Below are 23118 nucleotides of genomic sequence, written 5' to 3'. Positions count from 1 at the left end.
TTGGCTAGGCAATGGAGTTTAGTGAATTGCCCAGGGTCACACAGCTAGTGAGTGTATTTTGTCTGAGGCTGGATTTGAACTCACGTCCTCCTGACTCCAAGGCCAGTGCTCTATCCACTTTGCCACCTAGCTGTCCCAAGGTTCTTTTCAATTCTAAATTGATTATAACATTTCAGGACTAGAACTCAGGTTTCCTCATTCATGGGATCATAGCTTTGCCCTGGAAGGGACCTTAGGGATCATCCAATTTTAAGCACCCTCATTTCACAGAGGAAGAAAGAGATAGCCAAGGAAGGATCATGTTTTGCTTAAGGTCACAACATTTTTTTCTTCATACCCATCTGCCTGTCCCTGGTGAACTCCACTGAAGCCCATGTTCCTTTCCATTCATTCTGACCAAGTACTCACATCCATTAGTTGCAGTACAGGCTATGCAGAGGGCACGGTCCCTGCCCTTAGGGAGTGCCCACTCCCTGTAGCATTTCTGTCCAGATGTTCTGGATTCTTTCTTGGTACTAGAGAAAGGATTCAGGTACCTAACTTATTTTTGGTGCAAAAAGGTAGGAAAGGGACTGAAAAGGAAGGAAAGGGACTATTTGTGAACATCATCTCCCTTCCTCACCTTGAGTATCTGTAAAAGGAAGCTTCTGTTTCTCTGTGTGGTAGTATTCTGAGCAAGCTGGATGAAAGTCTCCTTGAACACTGCCTGCTTGCTCTGCCTAACTTCTGAATTCACTGAGTAGAGAATGCAGGGGCACTCTGGCCTCCAGCTCCAAAGGCTTGTTAATTAGAGATGAAGTCATAGAATTGAGGGCTGGCAAAAGGTTATCACCCTCAGCTAAGTTATACCTCAAACAGAATATAAGTTCCCTGATGGTGGGGATGGTTTCATTTCCATCCGTGTGCAAGCATGCACACATACTTAATGTCTGTTAAGTTGGATGCAACGAGCTGAGATCTGAACGATTTCAAAGGCAGAATTAATTTTACCTTGCATTCTTCATCCAACAGGTCCAAGATGCCCAGTTTAGCTTCTATTAGGTCGATGCAAGGCTGGTTATCATAAAAATCAATCAGGGTCCATGGGATTTGCTCCTTCATATATTCTTCTTGCTCCAGTTTGAAGACATGCTGGGGTCAGAAGTGAGGAAGAGTTACATTTTGGTGAAATGCTGGAGAATCAGACCAGGGGAGTTATATGTCCCAGGAGAAATTAATCTCTGTTTAGCCTACATTAGACTATATAATAAGTGCCCCATAGATCCTGAAAACATTTAACAATTAACAGATTCAGCTCTTGATCACAAGTGGGGTATGATTTATTCAGATGTTTCTATTTTCCCACCTGGGACCTACCCTCACATCATTCAAACCACGTATTTCTGCTCAAACCACAGACATCACTAAATGTGACTTTCAACAATCTGGGCTGCATCAGAGTTTGGACTGCCCAAGAGCCAAGGGTGATGAGAAGTTAGACAGTATGTCACCTAGATTCAAACCTCCTAGTATATATAGTACAGTATAGTATGGGCTATTCCTCATGATGCAAAAGGCACTCACTAGAATCCAAGGAGTGAGACTAGAACAAACAAAATTAACATAGCAGAGCAAAAAAGAGGTGTTGGAACCCATGGAACAAAGGGAGTTTACCCAATGAGTCTGAACAGGAGGCTTACCCAGTTGAATTGCTGCTGGAGTTTTTCATTTGCATAGTTGATACAAAACTGTTCAAAGCTGTTCACCTCAAAAGTTTCAAATCTGCAAAGTGGAACAAAAAGAAACCATGCGTAGAGAGAGGAAGATATTGTCTTTTACTCTGGAACCTGGTGACCCAGGACTGAAAAAGGATATACTTTCAACTCCAGCTCTAAATTCCAATTTGCTGTTAATATATCATGAGCATCAAAATGATTATCTGCACTAAAAAAGAGAGAAGCCTAGATCCTACAAAATGGTAATTATTCTGAAATTGTTTATTTTTGGCTCAGAGGGATATTCTCTCTCTCTGTATGTCTCTTACTGTGCCACACACACACATGCACACACTCCACTTTTGTAAAATGTAGAATACTATATAAATATAAGCTATTATTGAGGTCACATCCACCTCATTCTGAGTCTAAGCCTGGTTTGTTCTGCCTTTGGCAATACTTAATGGAGGTCCTGGCCAGATTTGGGGAAGGAAGGGGCTCTATGCCACACATAAAACCTACAATAATTACCTTATTCAAGAATAACTGGGAGCTGTCCACGGTTCTGAGGGCACAATTCCAGAACCTGAGGTTGGAAAGAAGCCTGGGGCCATTTAGACCAACCCATACCTGAAAAAGAATCCTCCTCCACAATATCCCTGGCAAGTGGTCATTCAGCCATTGCTTCAAGTTGTCCAGGGAGTGAGAATTCATTGGGTCCCAAAGCAGTCCATTCCACTTCTAGACAACTCTAATAGGAACTTTTTCTTTACCTAAAACCTAAATGTGTCTCTCTACAACTTCTACCTATTGCCTCTGGTGCTACTCTCTGAGGCCAGACAGAACAAGCGTTCCAATTTCTTAAAGACAGCTTTGAGACCATTCTCCTCCTCGTCCCAGCACATCTTCTTTCTTCATCTCCACTTCATGGTCTCAAATCCCTTCACTGTCCTGGACATCTTCCTCTAAACATACTCAAGTTTGTCAATGTCCTTTCTAAAATAATTACCCTGAATGGACACACTATTCCAGATTTGTTCTGACCAGGGCATAGTACACTGCGTCAGTCAACTCCTTTGTTCTGGATATCATTTAACATTCATTTAACTGAGATCTAGTACTGCAAACAATTTCAGAGGTCATTTAATCTACCCCTCTCGTGAGGATAAGAGAAGGAGGAGGAAAGTGAAGACAATAGGGCTAAGTGAATTCCCAAAGTTCACACAGATAGCAAGTATCCAAGGCAATACATGAATCCAGGTCCTCTGATTCCAAAGTCAGTGTTCTTTGCCCACAGCATTGATACTGCCATTCATTTATTCAATATTTATTAAGTATCTAGTCATTCAAGGCAGTCATTAAGCATTTATTAAGCACTTAGTATGCACTAGAAATTGTATTAAGTGCTAAGGTTACAAAAAAAGGAAAAAAATAATCCTCATGGTCAAGGATCTCACAGTCTAGTGGGGATGACAACATGTGAGCAATTATTTACATATATAATACATACAGAATAGATGGAAAACAATCACAAAGTACGGGCACTAACAGTGCACTGGGAAAGACTTCTTGAAGAAGGTAGGAATCAAGCTTGATCTAGAAAGAAACAAGAGAATGTAACAGTGCACTGTAACGCTGACTGGAATGGGGTAAGAATTTAAGCCTAACTTGGGAATATTGGGAGTTGTAGTCTTCATATCACTGGAACAGATTTGGGCTGGGGGGGCGGGGGGAATGAAGAATAGTATTCTGGCTGTGTGAGCTTTGCAGTTCTGGTTATGTGGGATGGTGTTCTACATGGCCACAAAAGGATAAGAGAGTGCACCAAGGCCTTTGGAAACAACTAGCAGCCCAGTTTACCTGGAAGGCAGAGTACATGGAGGGAGGAAGGAGGGTAGAGAACAAGCATTTATTAAGTGCTTACTATGTTCTAGGCACTATTCTAAGCTCATTACAAATATGATCTCATTAGATCCTCATGACAACCTTGTAAAGAAGGTGCTATTATTATCCTCATTTTGCAGATAAAGAAACTGAGGCAGACAGAAGTTAAGTGAATTGTCCAAAGTCACACAGTTCTCAGTTTACAGTTCTTTGCCACTACAAAAAGAGTTGTTATAAATATTTTGGCACAAATATGTCCTTTTTCCTCTGGGTTTTAAAAAAAAATTTTTTTTGGGGGGGGTATACAAGCCTCATAGAAGTATTGCTGGGTCAAAGGGAATCTACAGTTCAATGACTTTTTGGTCAGAGTTCTGAATTGCTTTCCGTAATGGCTGGACCAAAATCCCCAGTTCTACCAACAGTGCATTAATGTGCATGTTCTCCAGCAGCTCCTATAATGCTGGTTAGTTTCATTTTTAAAAATCTTTGCCCAACCAAGACAACTCTGAAGGATTTATGATGAAAAGTGTCATCCATCCCCTGAGAAAGAACTGATGGTGTCTGAATACATATTGAAGCATACTTTTTTTTTTACTTTATTTTTCTTTCATCTGTTTTCTTTCACAACATGACTATTATGGATATATTTTGCATGACTACACCTATATCAAATATATAACCTATATCAAATTGCCTGCTTTCTCAATGGGGCGAGTAGGGAGGGAAGAAGGGAGAGAATTTAGAACTCAAAGTTTTAAAAACGAATGTTAAAAATTGTTTTCACATGTAATTGGTGAAAAATAAAATACTAAATAAAAGGAAAAAAATCTTTGTCAATCTAATAAGTTCGATGCAGTAGCTCTAAGTTGCTTTAGTCTGAACTTCCTTAATTAGAGATTTAGAGCATTTTTTCATACCACTTTTGATAAACTGAATGTCCTCCTTTGATAACTACCTACTCATATCTTTTGATCGTTGAACAATTAGGGAATGACTCATTCTTATAATTTTAATAATTCCTTATATGTCTTAGAAATGAGAACTTTATCATAGAAACTTGCTGCAAAGATTTTTGCTCTCAGATAACTATTTTTCTTATAACTTTAGCTTCACTGGTTGTTGTTATGCATATATATGAAAAGTTTTTAACTTTACATAATAAAAAATGTCCATTTAATATTCTATCACCTTCCTATCTCTTATTTTTATCATGAACTCTTCCCCTATCCACATAGCTGAGAGAAATTGTTTCTATAAGTCTCCTGTATGATGATAATCAGTCTTGTTGGGTAAGTTATTCTTGGTTATAAGACTATTTCTTTTGACTTTTGGAATCTGGTATCCCAAAATCTCCACTCCTTTATATTGATATTTTCTAAATCTTATGTGATCCTGACTATAATTCCTCAGTAAGAAAGTTCTGTACTTTTGCCATGGCATCTTGAGGACTTTTCACTTTGGTTTTTCTTTCAAGAAGTGACTGGCAAATTCTTTCTATTTTCACTCTGCCTTGTGGTTCTAAAAAATCTGGATAGTTTCATTTCATGATTTATCAAAACATGGCATCCAGGCTCAATTTTTTTGGGTCATGTCTCATTTTTTCCCCCTATAAAATGAAGATAACAGTGTCTACTTTCAAGGTTTGTTGTGAGGATCAAATAAGATAATATTTGTGAAGCACTTTGCAAACCTTAAAGTGCTATATAAAACCTAGCTGTTACTATTATATCTTCAAGGTAGTCCAAAGATTCTGAAGCTATCACTTTCCGATATATTTTCTTGATCAGTTGTGTTTGATAAGAAATACTTTACATTTTCTTCTAATTTTTTCAATCTTTTGATTTTGTTTTAATAGTTCTTTTCTCATGGAGTCATTTCTCTTTGGTCCATTCTAATTTTCAAGGAGTCGGTTACTGGGGTAAAGTTTGGAACCTCTTGAATTAAGTTATTAATTCTCTTCTCCAGCATTCTCATTTCATTGATAACATAATTTTTAACTTAAAAAAAAACACAGCTTTTGCTTCATTTCTTCTGGAAACTCTAGTCGACCTTTGGCCAAGCTATTTTCTTTTGAGACTTTGATTGGAGATATTTTCTTCTTCTGTGTTAGTGTCTTAGGAGTCCCATGTACCAAAGCAGATCTTTATCTTTGTTTATTCATTCTTTCAGCCTTGTTTCTTGTGTAGGGGCTTTGTTTTAGGGCCAGGTTCTGCACCTTTCTGGACAGAATAGCAGAGCATTGCTTGGTCCTAGTTTGTATTCCTTGGGGTCCTGATGATGCTTTCTTCAGGTATTAAGGATCTCAAGGGTGACTTGGGCCAACCACCTGCAAACTACCAATGCACCATCAGGCAGTCTGATCTCATGTAAAGTCTGCTCACTGTTTTGCTGGTCTGAGTTTTGCAATATCCTGACCTCATTTTGGGTCTGAGCAAAAGAACTCAGGTTTACTCCTGGATGGAGCTCCAGGGCAGCCCTAGTCCCTGTCTGCTGGCTAGAAGTCTCTGAAAGTTCGGAATGGCAGAACTAGAGGCTTCCCTTTGGCCTGAGTTCCTTGTTCTGGTCCACTGGGTGTCAGCCTCAAACCAGTGTAGGGGCTGAATCTGTGAACTCAATCCAGGGTCAGTGCCATACAATTGCTGATCATTCCTGTTCCTGCTCCTTTCTTGCCAAGAACACAGCCTCCAGCCACCTCTGAGCTGGATCTGCTGACTGGGCTACCACTCCCTGCTCTGGGACACAGCCACATCAGCCCTGAGCTTAGCCACAGCTTCCACCCTGCAACCATACTGGGATGCAGAACCATACAGATTCAGACTGGCTGCTGCTCCCCTGATCCCCAAAGGCAGCTCCTGCTTGGTCTGGCATGCTTCTTAGATCTTTATTGGAGTTGCTGCAGAGAAAGCTGGGCTGGACTGATTTATCCAAATCCACCATCTTGGCTACCTTTAGGAAACTTTTCAAGGAGCATGTTAAAAAAGGGCAGGAGAACATTTTGCAGGTTAAGAATGGGACGTGAGGGGCAGCTAGATGGCACAGTGGATAGAGCACCCACCCTGGATTCAGGAAGACCTGAGTTCAAATCTGGCCTCAGGCTTATAACACTTACTAGCTGTGTGACTCTGGGCAAGTCACTTCACCCCACTGCCTTGCCAAAAAAAAAAAAGAATGAGATGTGAGGGGACAGCCAGTTGACTCAGTGTATCAGTCCTGGAGTCAGGAGGACTGGATTTCAAATCTGACCTCAGACTTACTAGCTGTGCGATACTGGGCAAGTTACTTAATTCCAACTTCCTCTCTCTTTCACCCCTCACCCCCACAAAAAAAAAAAAGAAAGAAAATGGGACACGAGAGAAATGCAGGGAAACAAAGCTTTGGGTCATATTTATATGGGAGAAATAACACAAGTTTGGTAAAACCAGATCAAAGGAACTGAGGCTGGTAGGGGTATGGTAGGAGGCAGAGATGCCAAAGGCTCTTCTCTAGACTCAAAGTTAATGGTATATAGCACCTGTTGTTAATTATTTCATTCCATGGCTCCTCTCTCAGGAGAGACATTTAAAAAGAAGTTAAGTCCTGATGTCCAAAATGTAACTTGCACTTGGAGATGGAACAACAAACAGCCATGCTCATGACCAAAATTCAATTAATAAAACCTGAAAAGATTAAAGAAGCACTGTGACAATTTGGTCAGATAACAGGAATTGGTGTGCAGAAAAGATTTGTCCTGGCTTGGCAGATAAAGGATTTAAATATATCCCTCTTGTCATTTTTAAAGGTTTATATTAGCAGCCTCCATGAAGAACATTCTTATTAAGTCAAGATGCCTTGAAATTAGCTCATAATTTCCCTATTTCTAAGATATTATCTGGTAACAATTCCCCTGCCATCTAATATAATTACAATAATATAGGAGGGCCACAGAGAAATGAGTAGTTTTCAAAGCTTTGAAAATTTATAAGAGAATTGACCTCAAGGAGATGCAGTGCTTGAGAGATAGGACAATTTTTCCCTTTACAATGAAGTTATTACAAATACCATAATTCCTTCCATCTATGCAGTTGCTTTTTCTTTTTTTTAAATAAACACAATAGATTGATTTATAGCTCACATTAAAATGTCACAAAGAAATTTATAAGCCAGAAGGAATTGGATTTCTCCAGTAAAATCAACATCAGGCAAGTCTACGCCAGCATACTGGAAGGAGGAAGCAGAGGAGAAAGAAGGTGAAAGTTGGAGATGGGGACTTGACATCCAGATGCCTGGATTCTAACTCATGATGAACACTAACACAAGTCACCTCCCAACTGCCCATCTCTAAAAGGCAGATACATTTATAAGAAGAGTGCTGGGAAGGATAAAGCCTAGTCTGAGCTGAGGCTTTTGAAAAATGCTAAAGATCATCAAGAAAGACAGTATAACCTAATGGATACAAGCAAGCTTCAGGGGTCAGGAAGACTTCAGCCAAGTTCTCCCTACTACACATGACCTTGGACATATCCCTTAGCCTCTCAATATCTTTTGGCAACACTCCAAGAACGTAAATTGCAAAGCAGGTACTGATCTGTATTTGTAGAGGGAGTTAGTTAACTCATTTGGAGTCTCCCATATCAATGAAATTCCAGATACAGTTAAAAAAAACAAAAAGGGTTTTTTAAGTTACATGGGGAGAAGAGAACAAAAATGTAAAATGATCATTGCTTAGAGTGGATGGGACAATGTCAATAAATAATGGAGAAAAAACCCCCAGAACTATTTAACTCCACAGTAATTTGCTTCTGTTTCCTCCATTCAGAATGATGGTAAGACTAGAAAGGAGTTAATTGGTTTTGAGATCCAAGATAAATGAGGTGGTCTGAGAAGAGAGGTCCTAATTGCCAATGAGTTCAAGTCAATAGGCCCAGATCAATTATATCTCAGAACTTGTGCATGTGATTTCTCTCAGTGGTCTTGAAGGTGCTGTGAGAAAAATAAAAGAGGTTCTGTAGGGACAGAGATGAACAAATGGGGTCTTGCTTCTCAATAAGAATTCTGAGGACTATGATCTGGTGAGTGCAGAACCGATTTCTGGCCAAACACTTGTCACCAGGAAGTTAGCAGCAAAGAGATTTTTTTTTTTTACCTCAGCAGTTCATGAAACCCATCTAAGCTATAGAGGGGTCCAAACTGTGACAGTAGAGGAAAGCAACATATCACAGTGGTAAAGTGTACTAGATTTGGAGACAGAGAGCCTGGGTTCAAGTCCCACCTTTAATCATTACTACCTGTGTGACCCTGAGCAAGTCACTTAATTTTTCTGGGTCTCAGTTCTCTCAACTGTAAAAGGAGGGATGGTATAATGGATAGAGCACTAATCTTCACCTTAGAAAGTCCCGAGTTAAAATCCTACTATAGATCCTTAATACCTACATGACTGAGCAAATCATTTAACTCTCTGGGCCTCAGTTTCTTCATCTGTAAAATGGTCCCTTCCAGCTATAGATCTACTATCTTCTCATCCTAAGGCAGGGATGGTGGGAGGAAGGAAGAAAGGAAACCAGCATTAACTAAGTGCCCAATATGTGCCAGCCATTGGCATTTAAAGGAGTTGGACTACATGGCCTTTGATGTGCTTTCTAGCTCTTGGATTTTATAATTCTATAACTTTTGAAGGATGACTAGAAAGATGAAGAAACATGAAATATGAGGATAAACTGAAGGAATCTGGGATATTCAGCTTAGAGAAAGCTCCAGTGGGTGTGGTATGAGGTGACTAGATATTCCATATATTGAAATTGTCATCACATTCTGCTTGTTGCCAAAGGGAAGGGCCAGAACTGATGGGTAGAAGCCAAAGAAAGGAAGATTACAACTCAGTCTAAAGAAGAACTTTTAGCAATTCCAACAGTCTAAAAATGAACTGGCTGCCTTTAAAAATTTTCCCAACCATGGAAGTCTTCAAGCTGAACCTTCACAATAATTTGACATGAATATGAATAAAATAATCATTCATTAATTCAGGTAGAGGGACTAACAACTTCCGATTTGCCTTCCTAATGAGATATCCCAAGATCTTGTGTTTTCCTGAATAGAAACAACAACTTGAACAGGGATGACTCAATAGTTCAGAGTCATCCTACTGATGAGGTGATGGGACCTGGACCCGTAAAAGGAAAAGACCATGTCTCTGAAAGCAACGCAGCCCTAGGTTTCCCAAACATTTCAGCAAGATCACTGGCTTCTCGCCCAAGGCACCTGCCCCATTCCAGCCCACCTAGATACTTGACAGTCCTTTCACAGTGGCTCTTGACCCCCACCCCAGACCACTTAACTCCTTTCACTATTGCACTTGGCCCACCCCAGGCTATTTACCACTCCTTAATATCCTATCCAGCTATTCTCATTCATGTGTGTATGTGTATATCTATGTACATACGTACATATGTGTGTATGTATGTATATATGAGTCTTACCCCAGTTAAGTTGCATTTATTCACTAGGAATCTCGCCTGCTCTATTGGCATTACAATAAACCTTCCCACCTTGACTGAAAGAAGGTTTGAGTGCATGAATTCTTTCCAGGTGGACCTCCCTGTAACCTGACATCTTGGGGTTCTCAGCAACCCCAAACTGAATCACTACCATCAAATCTATCTCCAGGGGATTAAAATGCAAATCAAATTTTGCTATGAGGCACTCCCAAGTTGGCCAGCCAACAGCTGGAACACTAGTTCCTGCATTTTTATTTGTGAAGTCACAAGGATCATAGATTTAGACAGAGAAAAGACCTTAGAAGTTTTCTAGTCCAATCCACCCTCCCCATTTTACAGATGACAAAATTGAATTTCAGAGAGGGGCCTAAACTAGCCCAGCATCACACCAGGAATAAAAAGGAGGCCCAGGATTCCAACTCAGGTCCTCTGATTGTAAATCTTTCCACTGAATCATCTTCCTTGAGTAATAGTAAAATAGAAAAACTAACAAAAAAGCTATCTTCAGGAACTCCTTCAGAGTACAGATTTTAGCAAAAGAGTTCACAGAAGCAGAAGGCCTATGGAGACTTAATTAAAATGCACCCCTAAGGGGATTATGCAGTGTTGGGCAGGAAACTGAATGTTAAGAATTTGTGTAAAATATGGTATAGGACAAAGAGAACTAAATGTCAGCAGATTTCATTTCCTTCCACTCTTGGGTGCTGCAGGTCCAGAAGTTCTCCTCCAGGATGACCTCCCTGGCATGCTCCTCACCACAGCCAGTTAGCCAGGCTGTGCCCACCCCTTCCCCATCCCCCACCCTTCCCTGCTGCCTCAGCATTTTCAGCTGTGGAGTCAAAGGCAAATAAATGTGTATTCATCCCAAATTGAAGCCATTTATTTCCTGCAGCCTCCTGCAGGGAAAAGGAAATAAAGGCCCCAAGACCACAATTAATCAGACTCATGGAGGCAAACATTTGCTAAAGTAACAAGAAAAGGAAAACCTTGTGTAGAAACTGCCAGCTTCTCTCCAATTACTTTTTAACCCCTGTTCCCACCCAGGGAGAAACACACCATGGGCAACTTCAGAGAATTTTAGTTAAGGAAAGGGATTTAGTTTGGATTGGCTTAATTACTGTGGGTTTTGCCTGCTCTGCAATTTTTCTGGGGGGAGAGGGCAAGGGGGTGAGAGGGAGAAGAAATTGGGCAGGAAGCCACTCTTGGGCAAAGGCTTTAAATGTTGAGACCCTGGGGGGAGCAGATGGATAAAAGGGAGAAACTAAAGGAACAGCCTTACAGAGCCTAGAATGACAGAACCCCTAAGTCAGGGGCTTAATCTTTTTTGTGACTTTTGAAAGTCTGATGATGCTCAGAGACCCTTTCTTAGAATAATGTTCTCAACACATAAAGTAAAATACATAGGGTTGCAAAGGAAATAAATTCTATTGAAATATAGTTATAAAATATGAAACAAACAAGTAAACCACAGTCCCAAGAGGTTATTTGGTGGCTGTGAAAGGAAAGTTTAATTATTGTTCAGTTTGTGACGCCTGGGAAAACTGTAACAGGCCACCAGTGATATAGTGAGAGAGATGAGGAAAAAGGGAGAGAGAGAGAGAGAGAGAGAGAGAGAGAGAGAGAGAGAGAGAGAGAGATTCCTTCCCCTACTTTTTTCTGGTCCTCTGTTCATCTATTTATTTCTAAAACACTCTAACTATAAACTCCTAAACTTAAAACTCCCCTCCACTATAATATGTTTATAAATATAAATGTATATTTAAATTTAATATATTAATATATAATTTTATTAAATGCTATATTAATTAAATATATTATTAAATCAATTAACTATATCATTAAATTATTGAATTATATATCTAATATGTTAATATATTTAAATATAATTCTATAAATGAAATAAATATGTTTTTATATAACCATATTTAGAATACATTCCTATTTAACCAGAATCCAACACACTCTCGCACATGCAAACACCCCCCCCCAAATTTTTTCTCAAAAGTTCTGTACAATGATAATTAAGAGTCATAATGTCACTAAAGCACTTTAAGATCTCCAAGTACCTTCAGACGCATTAAAGGAAGAAAATCTGTTTTGCATTACTTTATCATTTTGTACTTTACTATATTCTACAATCTATTTCTTTTAGAATTTGCTATGCACATGGGCTATATGCAGAGGTGTGCTGGAATCAGCACATATTGGCTTACAAGAACAAATTGTTTTATTTTCAGTGTGAGCATTTACACTTCAGAAAAAGGCAAATGTTGCAAAACAGGGGTCAGTTTATTGTTTTGTTGATTGTCTAGACTTAAGAGAATGATTGTTCTAGAACACAGCAACACCCTCAAGATGTACTGAAGCACACAGGACAGTTCTCTCCAATAGTCCTCAGGAATCTGCACTTAACACCCCTTTCCAACAATTTGTTTTCTCTGCTTTTTGTAGTCTCCTCTCTTCTCCCTCATTACCAGCTGTCACTTCTTGCTGCTGTCAGTGTTATTGATTTTGGCAGCCAGCTCTATGTTCCTCATCTAATCTACTGCAATCTAGGAAACTAAATAACTAAATTCATTAGAATGGTGTCTAAAATGGACCACAAACTAAAGTTCAGGTTGGTCAGGTGTTACCTCACCTGTCAAGCCTTCCTTCATACCTCTACAGCTATTGATGTTCTTGCCCTTTAAAAAATTATCTCTGATCTAATTATCTGTGTAGTCTTCTCACCTCACTCCCAACCCTTTCAGTAGAATATAAGCCTCTTGAGGTTAAGGACTATTTTTATCTTTCTCTTCCTAACACCTACCATAGTACATACCTTGAACACAACGTGCACTTAAGAAATGCTTGCTGAGCTGAACAATGACTCTTTTATGAGTGTAATACATGAGCTTTGATTCATAAGCTATAAGCCAAAATATTTTGGCTGCTCAAAAGCCATTTTGGGGGCTTCATTTCTGGTTGTCAGTTGGGTGTCCTGTAGTTAAGAGTGCCAGGTAAAGTGACCTCTAAATAGTTGAAGGTGTCAGAGGACTCTAAGATAAGTAAGGTAATGCCAGATAAATATTTGTTTAATCTTATGTTTTATTTAGCAGAATTTAGAATGGCCAGGATAAAAGGAGATGTTTACGTTTCTTTAAGTATGAGGCAGTTGCTGTTAACAAATATCAGGGAAGTCATATTGAGTGGGGAAGATGTGGATGTTTCCCTATCTAGGGAACAGATTAAATGACATTTAACATAAAAGCTTTGAACATGGTCGACCAAGATAGACATTTGCCTGAAGAAATGAGAAATGTTTCTTGTCAGAGAGAGTTGATGAGAATATGTGCTTGAGGGCTAGTGAACATAACCAACACTTTTGTTAATATGCAGCTCCAAACAGGCTGGAGTCTATAATAGAAGACCCATCGCAATAAATGACACATGAGATAGACTGTCATTGAAATAACACAGGAAAACAAAGGTTTATGGAATCAAAATTTGAGAACAATTCACCTTAGCGATGAAGATGTTTAAATAATACCTGAGGATTTTTTTTCCTTTAAACCTTGCTTTACCTTAGATATCATCTAGTTATAAACAAAAATTAATGTTTTCTCAATACAGGCACTATTGCTTTGATTAAAAAATATAATTTTTAAAAATTTTCACATTAGTGATGTTGTAAGTAAGAATTAGAACCAATAGGAGGAACCACCAGAAAGAAGAAAGAAAACGCAACAGAAGAAAAAAAATAACAAATAGTATTCTTTGATCTGCATTCAAACTCCATAGTTCTTTCTTTGGATGTGGATAGCATTTTCCATCAGGAGGCCTTTGGAGATGTCTTAGATCCTTGTATTGCTGGGAAGGGTTAAGTCTACCAATATTAGTCATCTCACAATGTGGCTGTTACTGTGTACAACGTTCTCCTTGTTCTGCTCACTTCACTCAGCATCAGACCATACAAGTTTTTCCAGGTTTTTCTGAAGTCTTCCTGTTCATCATTTCTCATAATACAATAGTATTCCATTATATTAATACACCACAACTTGTTCAGCCATTCCCCAATTCGTGGCATTCTCTTAATTTCAATTCTTTGCCACCACAAAAAGAGCTGGTATAAATATTTTTGTACATGTGGATCCTTTTCCCACTTGTATGATCTCATTGGGATACAGCCCTAGAAATGCTATTGCTGGGTCAAAGGGTATGCACATTTTTATAGTCATTTGGGCGTAGTTCCAAATTGCTCTCCTAAATGGTTGGATCATTTCACAACTCCACCAAGAATGCATTAGTGTTCCAATTTTCCCACATCTTCTCCAACATTTATCATTTTCCTGTTTTGTCATGTTGGCCAATCCGATAGGTGCGATGTGGTACCTCAGTTATTTTGATTTGCATTTCTCTAATCAATAGTGATTTAGAGCATTTAAAAAATATGATTTTATAAGAAAAAAAAAGCAGGTCACATATATCTGAGCTCTTCTCAGTTATTTATCTCTAAAATAAGCTTAACTGTAAGACTTACAACTAGCCTGTGCAGACACCACCATGGATCTGCTAGAAGTTACCAAGCACAAATTGCCTGTGCTGAGAGAATTCATCTCACCTATCTTTCCATACTCTCTAACCTGAGTAATGCAAACACAAGATTTCCATAATGTTCATGTGTACTACAGACACATAATTCACACCAGCCCTTCCTCATTTTCAACGTAGTGGTGACCACTTTCACTCTCTGTTGTCCTGATCATCAATTTAGAAAAGCAGAAAGAGAAAACTCAGAACATCAGGATACACTAATAATACATTCTAGACTCATCAAAAGTGTCCATGACTCGGGCAGCTAAGTGGTGCAGTGGATAGAGCAGTGGCCCTGAAGTCAGGAGGATCTGAGTTCAAATCAGGCCTCAGACCAAACACTTGACACTTACTAGGTGAGTGACCCTGGGCAAGTCGCTTAACCCCAATTGCCTAAAAAAAAGGGGAGGGGGAATGTCTGTGACTAAGCAGAAGCAATGCATTTAAAACACTGGCAACAAGGGGGCCAAAGCTTATGCAGAAGAAAGACAGAAAGAACAGAAGTTATGACCAACTCAGTTTGCTGAAGAATAGCTAATCTCATTAGCCATGAAAAGGGCAAAAGTGAGGAATGTTCTGGAACACGAAAGGCAGCTATTTCCTTCTGCAGTAACACAATCAAAAGGGGCAATGTCCACAGCAAAAGTTATCATGGGAGGAAGAGTTGACACGCCTCCTGCGTAGACATGAAGAGGCAAGGTGCCCAGACACAGGTGTTGTGGTGGATGCCTGGCTATGGGGGCTGCCACCTCTAATTACTTCTCAGTATTACCCCATAGGAAAAGGACTATTTCAGACAGTGTGGAACTAGTTTCAAAGCTAGTGATCATTATACTAATCCAATTAGTTCTAGAGAAATCACAAAGGTGGATTTATGGTCCAGGTGGAAGAAAGAGAATCGCAGATGATGTGTGAGTGGTTGTGCTTCCCTGGGATTTTATGCTGTTAGATTCGGCACCTAGAGCATTTGTCCTAGGTATTTGTGTCAGAAACAGAGACCCCCAAGACACTATCCTGTTCTGGTTTGTTGCGGGTTGTGCAGATCAGTCAGGATGTGGTCAAGTCTTTTCTTTTTCTTTTTCTTTTTTTTAAATTAATTTATTTTTGGTTTTCAACCATCACTTCCATAAGCTTTTCAGTTTTAAATTTTCTCCCCCTCCCTCCTCAAGATGGCATGCAATCTGATATAGGCTCTACATACACATTCTTGTTAAACATATTAGTTATGTTGTAAAGAAGAATTAGAAGCAATAGGAGGAACCACAAGAAAGAAGAAACAAAACAAAACAGAAGGAAAAAAAGAGCAAATAGTATGCTTGGATCTGCATTCAAACTCCATAGTTCTTTCTCTGGATATGCATATCATTTTCCATCAGGAGACTTTTGGAGATGTCTTAGATCCTTGCACTGCTGAGAAAAGCTAAGTCTAGGGGGCAGCTAGGTTGTGCAGTAGATAGAGCACCAACCCTGGATGCAGGGGGACCCGAGTTCAAATCGGCCTCAGACACATAACACTTACTAGCTGTGTGACCCTGGGCAAGTCACTTACGCCCATTGCCTAGCCAGAAAAAAGGAAAAAAAAAAAAGAAAAAAGAAAAGAAAAGCTAAGTCTATCAAAGTTAGTCATCGCACAACGTGGCTGTTACTGTGTAAAATGTTCTCCTGGTTCTGCTCACTTCACTCAGCATCAGCCCATGCAAGTCTTTCCAGGTTTTTCTGAAGTCAGCCTGTTCATCATTTCTTATAGCACAATAGTATTCCATTACATTCATATACCACAACTTGTTCAGCCATTCCCCAATTGATGGGCATCCCCTCAATGTCCAATTCTTTGCCATGTAGTCAAGTTCTTTTCAAGCCATAGAAGGAACCAGGCTGTGACACACAATAGCCCAGACAGTGAAGATTCTGTTGTTGTTCAGTCATTTCAGTCACATCCAACTCTTCATGATCCTATTTAGGGGTTTTCTTGGCAACGATGCTGGAGAGGTTTGCCATTTCCTTTTCCAACTCATTTTACAGATGAGGAACTGAGGCAAACAGGGTGAAAGGACTTGCCCAGGGTCACATTTGCCCATAGTGTGCCTGAGGCCAGATATAAACTCCTAAAGGTGAGTCTTGCTGATTTCAAGTGCAGTGCTCTATTCCTCTGTACCACCTAGCTGCCTACTCTTCCTCCTCTAAAGTATGCCACAGGATGATTTCTTCCCTGCCTCCCCTAGGGTGGGAGATGACCACCATGCTGAACAGGTTAGAACACTTAGTTAGATAAAAATAGTGATACACCTAAAGACCTACCTGTATGTTTAAAAAAAATACTCCTCAAATACAAGAGGTGTGACTAGAGAGCTATTCATTTGAAAAAGATTCGTTATTTTCAGTGAACTTATATAAGCTCAACATGGGTCAGCATCAGAAAAAGAGAATGCCATTTTAGGCTGAATTAAGAAGGGCATATTTTCTCAGACTAGGAAAATCTCCTACAGTACATTGCCCTGGTCAGATGCCATCTGGGGCATTATTCAGACTGAATGGCTGTAGAACAATGCTGTCAAACTCAAATAGAAATGAAGGGCCACTCAATTATAAATGAGGATTTTTGTGGGCCTTGTATTAATTTAGAAAACTGCATATTAATATTCTCTCTACTTTACTGTATTTTTATTCATTTTAAAAATATCTCCCAGTTACATTTTAATCTGGTTCAGGCTGCACTCAGGAACGCTCTGGGTCACATGTAGGTATTTGACAGACCTGCTATTGAGCGTCCAGAGGAAAGCAGCTAGGATGGTGAGAAGGAGATGAGAGGGAGGGGCAGATAAAATCTACAAAGTCCATAATACACATTCAGATAATGGAGAAACAGGTACATTTCAAAAATATGATTATTCGTAATAATAGCAGCAGTAGAAGTTGCCAGGGCAGCTAGGTGGCACCACAGTACATAGAGCACTGAGTGGGGAATCAAGAAGACTCATCTTCCTGAGTTCAAATCTGGCCTCAGACACTGCCTAGCTGTCCTTGGGCAAGTCACTTAAGTTCAATTTCCTCATCTGTTAAATAAGCTGGAGAAGGAAATAGCAAACTACTCCAGTATCTCTGCCAAGAGAACCTCAAATGGGGTCACAAAGAGTCAGAAACAACTAAAAAATGACTGAACAACAAAGAGGTTGACATTTATCTAGCACGTTTAAGCCTTGCAAAGTATTTCATACACACTATTGAACCTCCCCAAAACCCCATGAGGTAGATGCTGTCATTCTCCTTACTTTACCTACCAGGAAACCAACACCCAGAGAAGCCCCATTTCCTACACAAGATTAGTGCCAGAATTGGGGGATGAAGCAAGGTCTTTCCTGGCTCTTAGTCAAGTACTTTTTCCATCACACCACACCATCAATCAGGTAAACTCCAGACATTTTAGCAAAACGCCCCAAATTCAAAGTATATCAAAAGAAGGAAGGCATCACAAATGTTACAAGAGGGGAAGGAGGAAGAAATTATTCCACAAGTTATTTTTTTTTTTGCAGCAGCAGCAGCTTTCTTCTCTCAACTAATAATTTTTTAAAATGCCACTGGCTTAGAAATATCCCTTGAGAATTCATGTTAACTGCTCCTGTAGTCAAGTTTTTGTTTCTTTCCTTGAGTGCCAATTACACACACAGTGACCAGGGCAGTGTGACTTTGTCAGTATAAATTTATATAGAGCTTTTTTTCCTCCCTCAAAAGGAGTGAATTATGGCCCCAGTAGGACAGGAGCTCTGTGTTACAAGCCTACGTGCACTGGCAGCTCAGACTGACTGGGCAAGGTATTGTTTCTTCACAAGGTGAATTGTTGGCTCACTGATTCCAAACCACTTCTCTTGTAAAATAGCCTGTAGGGTTCACTTACTTCTGGCAAAAGGGAATGGAAAGGATGCCTAGGTTGGGGCACTAAGCTCCCATACCCAAGGATTATGGAGAGATTTTAAAAGAACATGCAACTTTGACTGCAACAGCTGAAAATAAAATAATGGAAACCCATTCTGGAGAAGGAGCAGGATTTTTGTTTTTAGGGCTGTGCCTTGGAAAGGAAAAAGGGCAGTAGAAAAATATTCAGGTCACAAGATAACACTAAATTTTGGTGGGGTCTTCCACAAGAAGAGTTGAACAGTGGGAAAACTGGAAAGCAGTTTGGCAGAAACTAGGTATAGACCAACATCTCATGCTATTCACCAAGATAAGGTCAAAATGGGTTCATGATTTGGACATAAAGGGTAACATCATAAGCAAATTAGGAGAGCAAGGGATAGTTTATCCGTCAGATATATGGATAAAAAAAAATTTGTGATGAAACAAGAGAAAAAACATTTTGGGATATAAAATCGATAATTTTGATTACTTTAAATTATAAAGGTTTTGTATAAACAAAACCAGTGCAGCCAAGATTAAAAGGAAAACAGAAAAGTGGGGAGGGGGGGAATTTACAGCAAGTTTCTCTGAAAAAGACCTAATTTCTCAAATATATAGAGAACTGAGTCAAATTTATAAGAATACAAGTCATTCCCCAATTGATAAATGGCCAAATATGAACAGGCAGTTTTCAGACAAAGAAATCAAAGCTATCTTTAGTCATATGGAAAAAAAATGCTCTAAATCATTATTGATTAGAAAAATGTAAATAGAACCAACTCTGAGGTACCACCTCACACCTATCCGATTGGTCAATATGACAGAAAAGGAAATTGATAAATGTAGGAGGGGATTTGGGAAAACTGGACACTTGGTGAAGTTGTGAACTGATTCAACCATTCTGGAGAGCAATTTGGAACTATGCTCAAAAGGCTGTAAAACTGTGTATATCCTTTGATCCAGCAATAGCACTAATAGATCTGGATGCCAAAGAGATTAAAAAAAAAAAAAGGAAAAGGACCTATGTGTACAAAACTGAATTTAGCAGCTCTTTTTGTGATGGCAAAGAATTGGAAATTGAGGGGCTGCCCATCAACTGGCAAAATGGCTGAACAAATTGTAGTATATGATTATATTGGAATACTATTATGCTTTAAGAAATGATAAACAGGATGCTTTCAGAAAAATCTGGAAAGACTTACATAAACTGGTGCAGAATAAAGTGACCAGAACCAGGAGAATAGTGTACATGATAACAGTAATATTGCACGATGATCAACTGTGAATGACTTAGCTATTCTCACCAACACAATGTTCTAAGACAATTCCAAAGAATCTGTGATGAAAAAATGCTATCCACCTCCAGAGAAAGAACTGATGAGAGTGTAAATACAGATTGAAGCATACTTTTTTTTGCTTTATTTTTCTTGTGGGTTTTTTTTTTGGTTTGCATTTTCTTTTGCAATATTACTAATATAGAAACATGTGTTCCATGACTGCACATGTATAACCTATATTGAACTGTTTGCCTTCTCAGTGAAGGGGAGGGGGAGGGAGAGCATTTGGAACTTGAAATTTCAAAAAACAAATGTTAAAAAATTTTACATGTAATTGAAGAAAAATGAAACATTTAAGAATTTGTAAGAGAGACAAAAAAAAAAACAACAACAGTAGAATGGGCACCGAACGACTAGTGTAGACTTTTTTGTTTGTTTTTTGAAATTAGATCTCCCTATTTCATCCCTAGTTCTGTGCCACAGCCTGACCCCACTACTGATTGGCATGGGAACATTGACCCACTTTGAGTCCAACCTGGTTTTGCCCATCCTTAGGCAGCCAGGTATTTCCCCATATTGGTGCTTTTTTCCAGGTAGTGTACTGGAGCTGGCTTGGATGTGCTGATTGTTAAATTTTCAATGTAAGCATGTTTACCTTGGTAATAGACAAATACTATGCATTAGGCCTTATTGTTTTGTTCATCATTTAGACAAGAAAGTGAGGGAGAAAATGTTGATAATACAGATTAAACTTAAAAGTATGTTGTGTCTACACTTCCCCCCCCCCATGGAGCCAGTCGTTAAACATTTACATTTATGCCTATCATTAGCACTACTGCAGCTCAGAACTTTTGGGTTCAAATAATCTACCAGGTTTGACCTCCCATTTAGCACAGATAATAATTGCATACCACTATGTAAAAGTAGTCCAAGTGCCCTTAACCTTTTATATCGTGGATCCCTCTGGCAATCTGCTAAAGCCTCTGGAATACTTCTCAGAATAATGTTTTTAAATGAATAAAAGAAAATACATAGCATCAGAAGGAAACCAATTCTAAGAAAATACAATTATTCAGATATATTTAAAGCAACTTCATGGATCCCCGGTAAAGAACCCCTGTCAGAAGGTTAATGAGATTTGGAGTAGGAAAGGACTCCGTCTAATAAGCCAAATTCCTCATTTTAAAAATGAGAAGTGTGACGCTAGTAAAAGAGTAAATATTTTAAGCAAAGTCACATGGGTAGTTTGGGGCAGAGCCAGCACTCGAACCCAAATCTGTTAGTTGTTCAGTTGTGTCTGACTCTCTGTGGCCCCATTTGGTGTTTTCTTCGCAAAGATACTGGATTAGTTTGCCATTTTCTTTTCCAGCTCATTTCCTCATTTATAGGTGAGGAAACTGAGGCAAACAAGGTTAAGTGACTCGCCCAGGGTCTGGCAAGTGTCTAAGGCCAGATTTGAACTCATGAAGTCTCCTGACTCCAGGCCAGTTTTCTATCCACTGTGCCACCTAGCTGCCCTCAAGTCCCTTAACTCTTAGGCAAATACCCTTATCACTACCATCAGGATATGTAATATGATGGGGTAGTAGAGAAATGGAATGGAAGTCTGGAAAGAATTGGGTTCAGATCCTACCTCTAGCAATTCTTAGCTGTGCGACCATGGGTAAGTAAGTAATTTAGTTCCTGGGCGTCTCAGCTTCCTCATCTGTAAAGGGCAGATAATAACAGAGCCTACCTTATAGGCTTACAGAAAAGCTAAAATTGGATATCATATGTAAAGTAATGGCAATAAAAAAACCATTATATAAATGTCAGCCTCTTATTACCATAATAAATACTTTTATTTTTGTCAAGCCATATTCTTATCTGAAGACCAAAAGGCAGTCAAAGACATCCAGATGTTCTCCAGGGGGAGAAAAGCAGAAGGCATGGAAAGGTAGGTGGCTAGCATGGGAGCTGAGAAAAGAAACCCAAGTTCTCTGAATGCCTGCCTGACACCTTTTCACTAGGTTGTAGCCAAACCTTTGGAGGCAACACATTCTTTCCCCTCAGGCAGCCAGTCAGGCAGCATTCATAGACAATAAATTCAATTATAAAAATTAAATGACAAGTATGACGATGGAAACCCAGCTTACACCTGCTTAGTCAGCAGAATCAGGAGCCTCATCTGATCTCTGTACAGATGTTCCCCTATCCATTCTTCTTTGTGAATGTCAGCTCTGTTGGGTGAACTAATAAATGTAACACCGGGAAAAGGAAGTCTTATGTAAATTCAAGGAGGTATTATTTTAAATCAGGATGTTAATTCAGATAGGATTAAGGTGTGAATGTGTTATATAATTTGTAGCTTTAAGAAAAACAATAGGGAGGCGGAGCCAAGATGGCAGAGTGAAAGCAGTGATTTGCTTAAGCTCTCCCTGAAACTCCTCCAAATACTCATAAAAAATGGCTCTAAACAAATTCTGAGGCAGCAGAACCCACAAAAAGACAGAGTGAAACAAATTTCCAGCCCAAGACAACCTGAATGGTTGATCAGAAAGGTGTATCGCACCAGGCTGGGAGCACAGCACAGCACTATCGGGTTGCACAGGCCTCAGTGAACCTGGAGCAGGCCTCAGAGGACTGAATCTTGGGCAGCTGTGGAGGTTTCCAGACTCCTCAATCCACAAATACCAAAGACAACTTAGAAGGTCAATGGGAAAAGTCTGTTTCTGTCGGTGCTGAGAAAGGAAGGCGGGGTTTCAGCTCCATTCCCCAAGAGCGTGGCTGGGGGGGGGGGCAGCTGCTTCCCGAGCTTCCGGCCCACAGACTGAGGGGGAATCCAGTGGCTGATCAGAGAGGGATTGCAGGGATCTCTTTGCCAGTGCTGAGGCAGGAATCTCTTGCTTTGCCCGTGTGTGGATCTGTGCCACAGTTTTGGGTGGTGGTGCTGGGGTGAGGAGGAACGCTGGTGTGGTGGAGCTTGTAGTGGCTGTGGAGAGGAACCCCTCCTCACAGTTACAGGACAGAAAGGAATACTTGTGGTCACAGGCCAGGAAAGGAGTAAACACCTCGCCCCTTATCATACCACCTTGGAAGAACTGAAAATTTACAGGTCCCTACAAGTATCTCTGAAAACAGCTACAAACCCCTGAAGCTTGGGACAGTACACTCTCCACATTGGAAGCAGACTCTTACCTTAACAAAGAGTTTAAAACTCAAGTAATTGGCTGGGATCATGAGCAAGCAGCAAAAAGAGTCAGACTATATTATTACTTTGGTGAAAAAGAAGATCAAAATATACAACCAGAAGAAGACAACAAAGTCAAAGCTCCTACATCCAAAGCCTCC

General features: G+C 39.7%; 1 protein-coding gene across 1 annotated transcript in view; it reads right to left on the bottom strand.

Moving 5' to 3' along the window:
* MYO5B (myosin VB) overlaps nt 1–23118 on the bottom strand; it is a 536371-nt gene that overhangs the window by 187892 nt on the left and 325361 nt on the right. Inside the window, exons 11-12 of the mRNA XM_020972319.2 lie at nt 1680–1761; nt 991–1131 (exon numbers count right to left, since the gene is read on the bottom strand). Coding sequence (XP_020827978.1) covers nt 991–1131; nt 1680–1761 — 223 coding nt within the window. The remainder of the gene's footprint in view (nt 1–990; nt 1132–1679; nt 1762–23118) is intronic.

Source organism: Phascolarctos cinereus, unplaced genomic scaffold (assembly GCF_003287225.1).
Source record: "Phascolarctos cinereus isolate Bilbo 61053 unplaced genomic scaffold, phaCin_HiC Scaffold_4;HRSCAF=312, whole genome shotgun sequence".
Taxonomy (NCBI): domain Eukaryota; kingdom Metazoa; phylum Chordata; class Mammalia; order Diprotodontia; family Phascolarctidae; genus Phascolarctos; species Phascolarctos cinereus.
The sequence above is the reverse complement of the archived record's forward strand: the minus strand, read 5'-3'. Positions and strand labels throughout refer to the sequence as shown.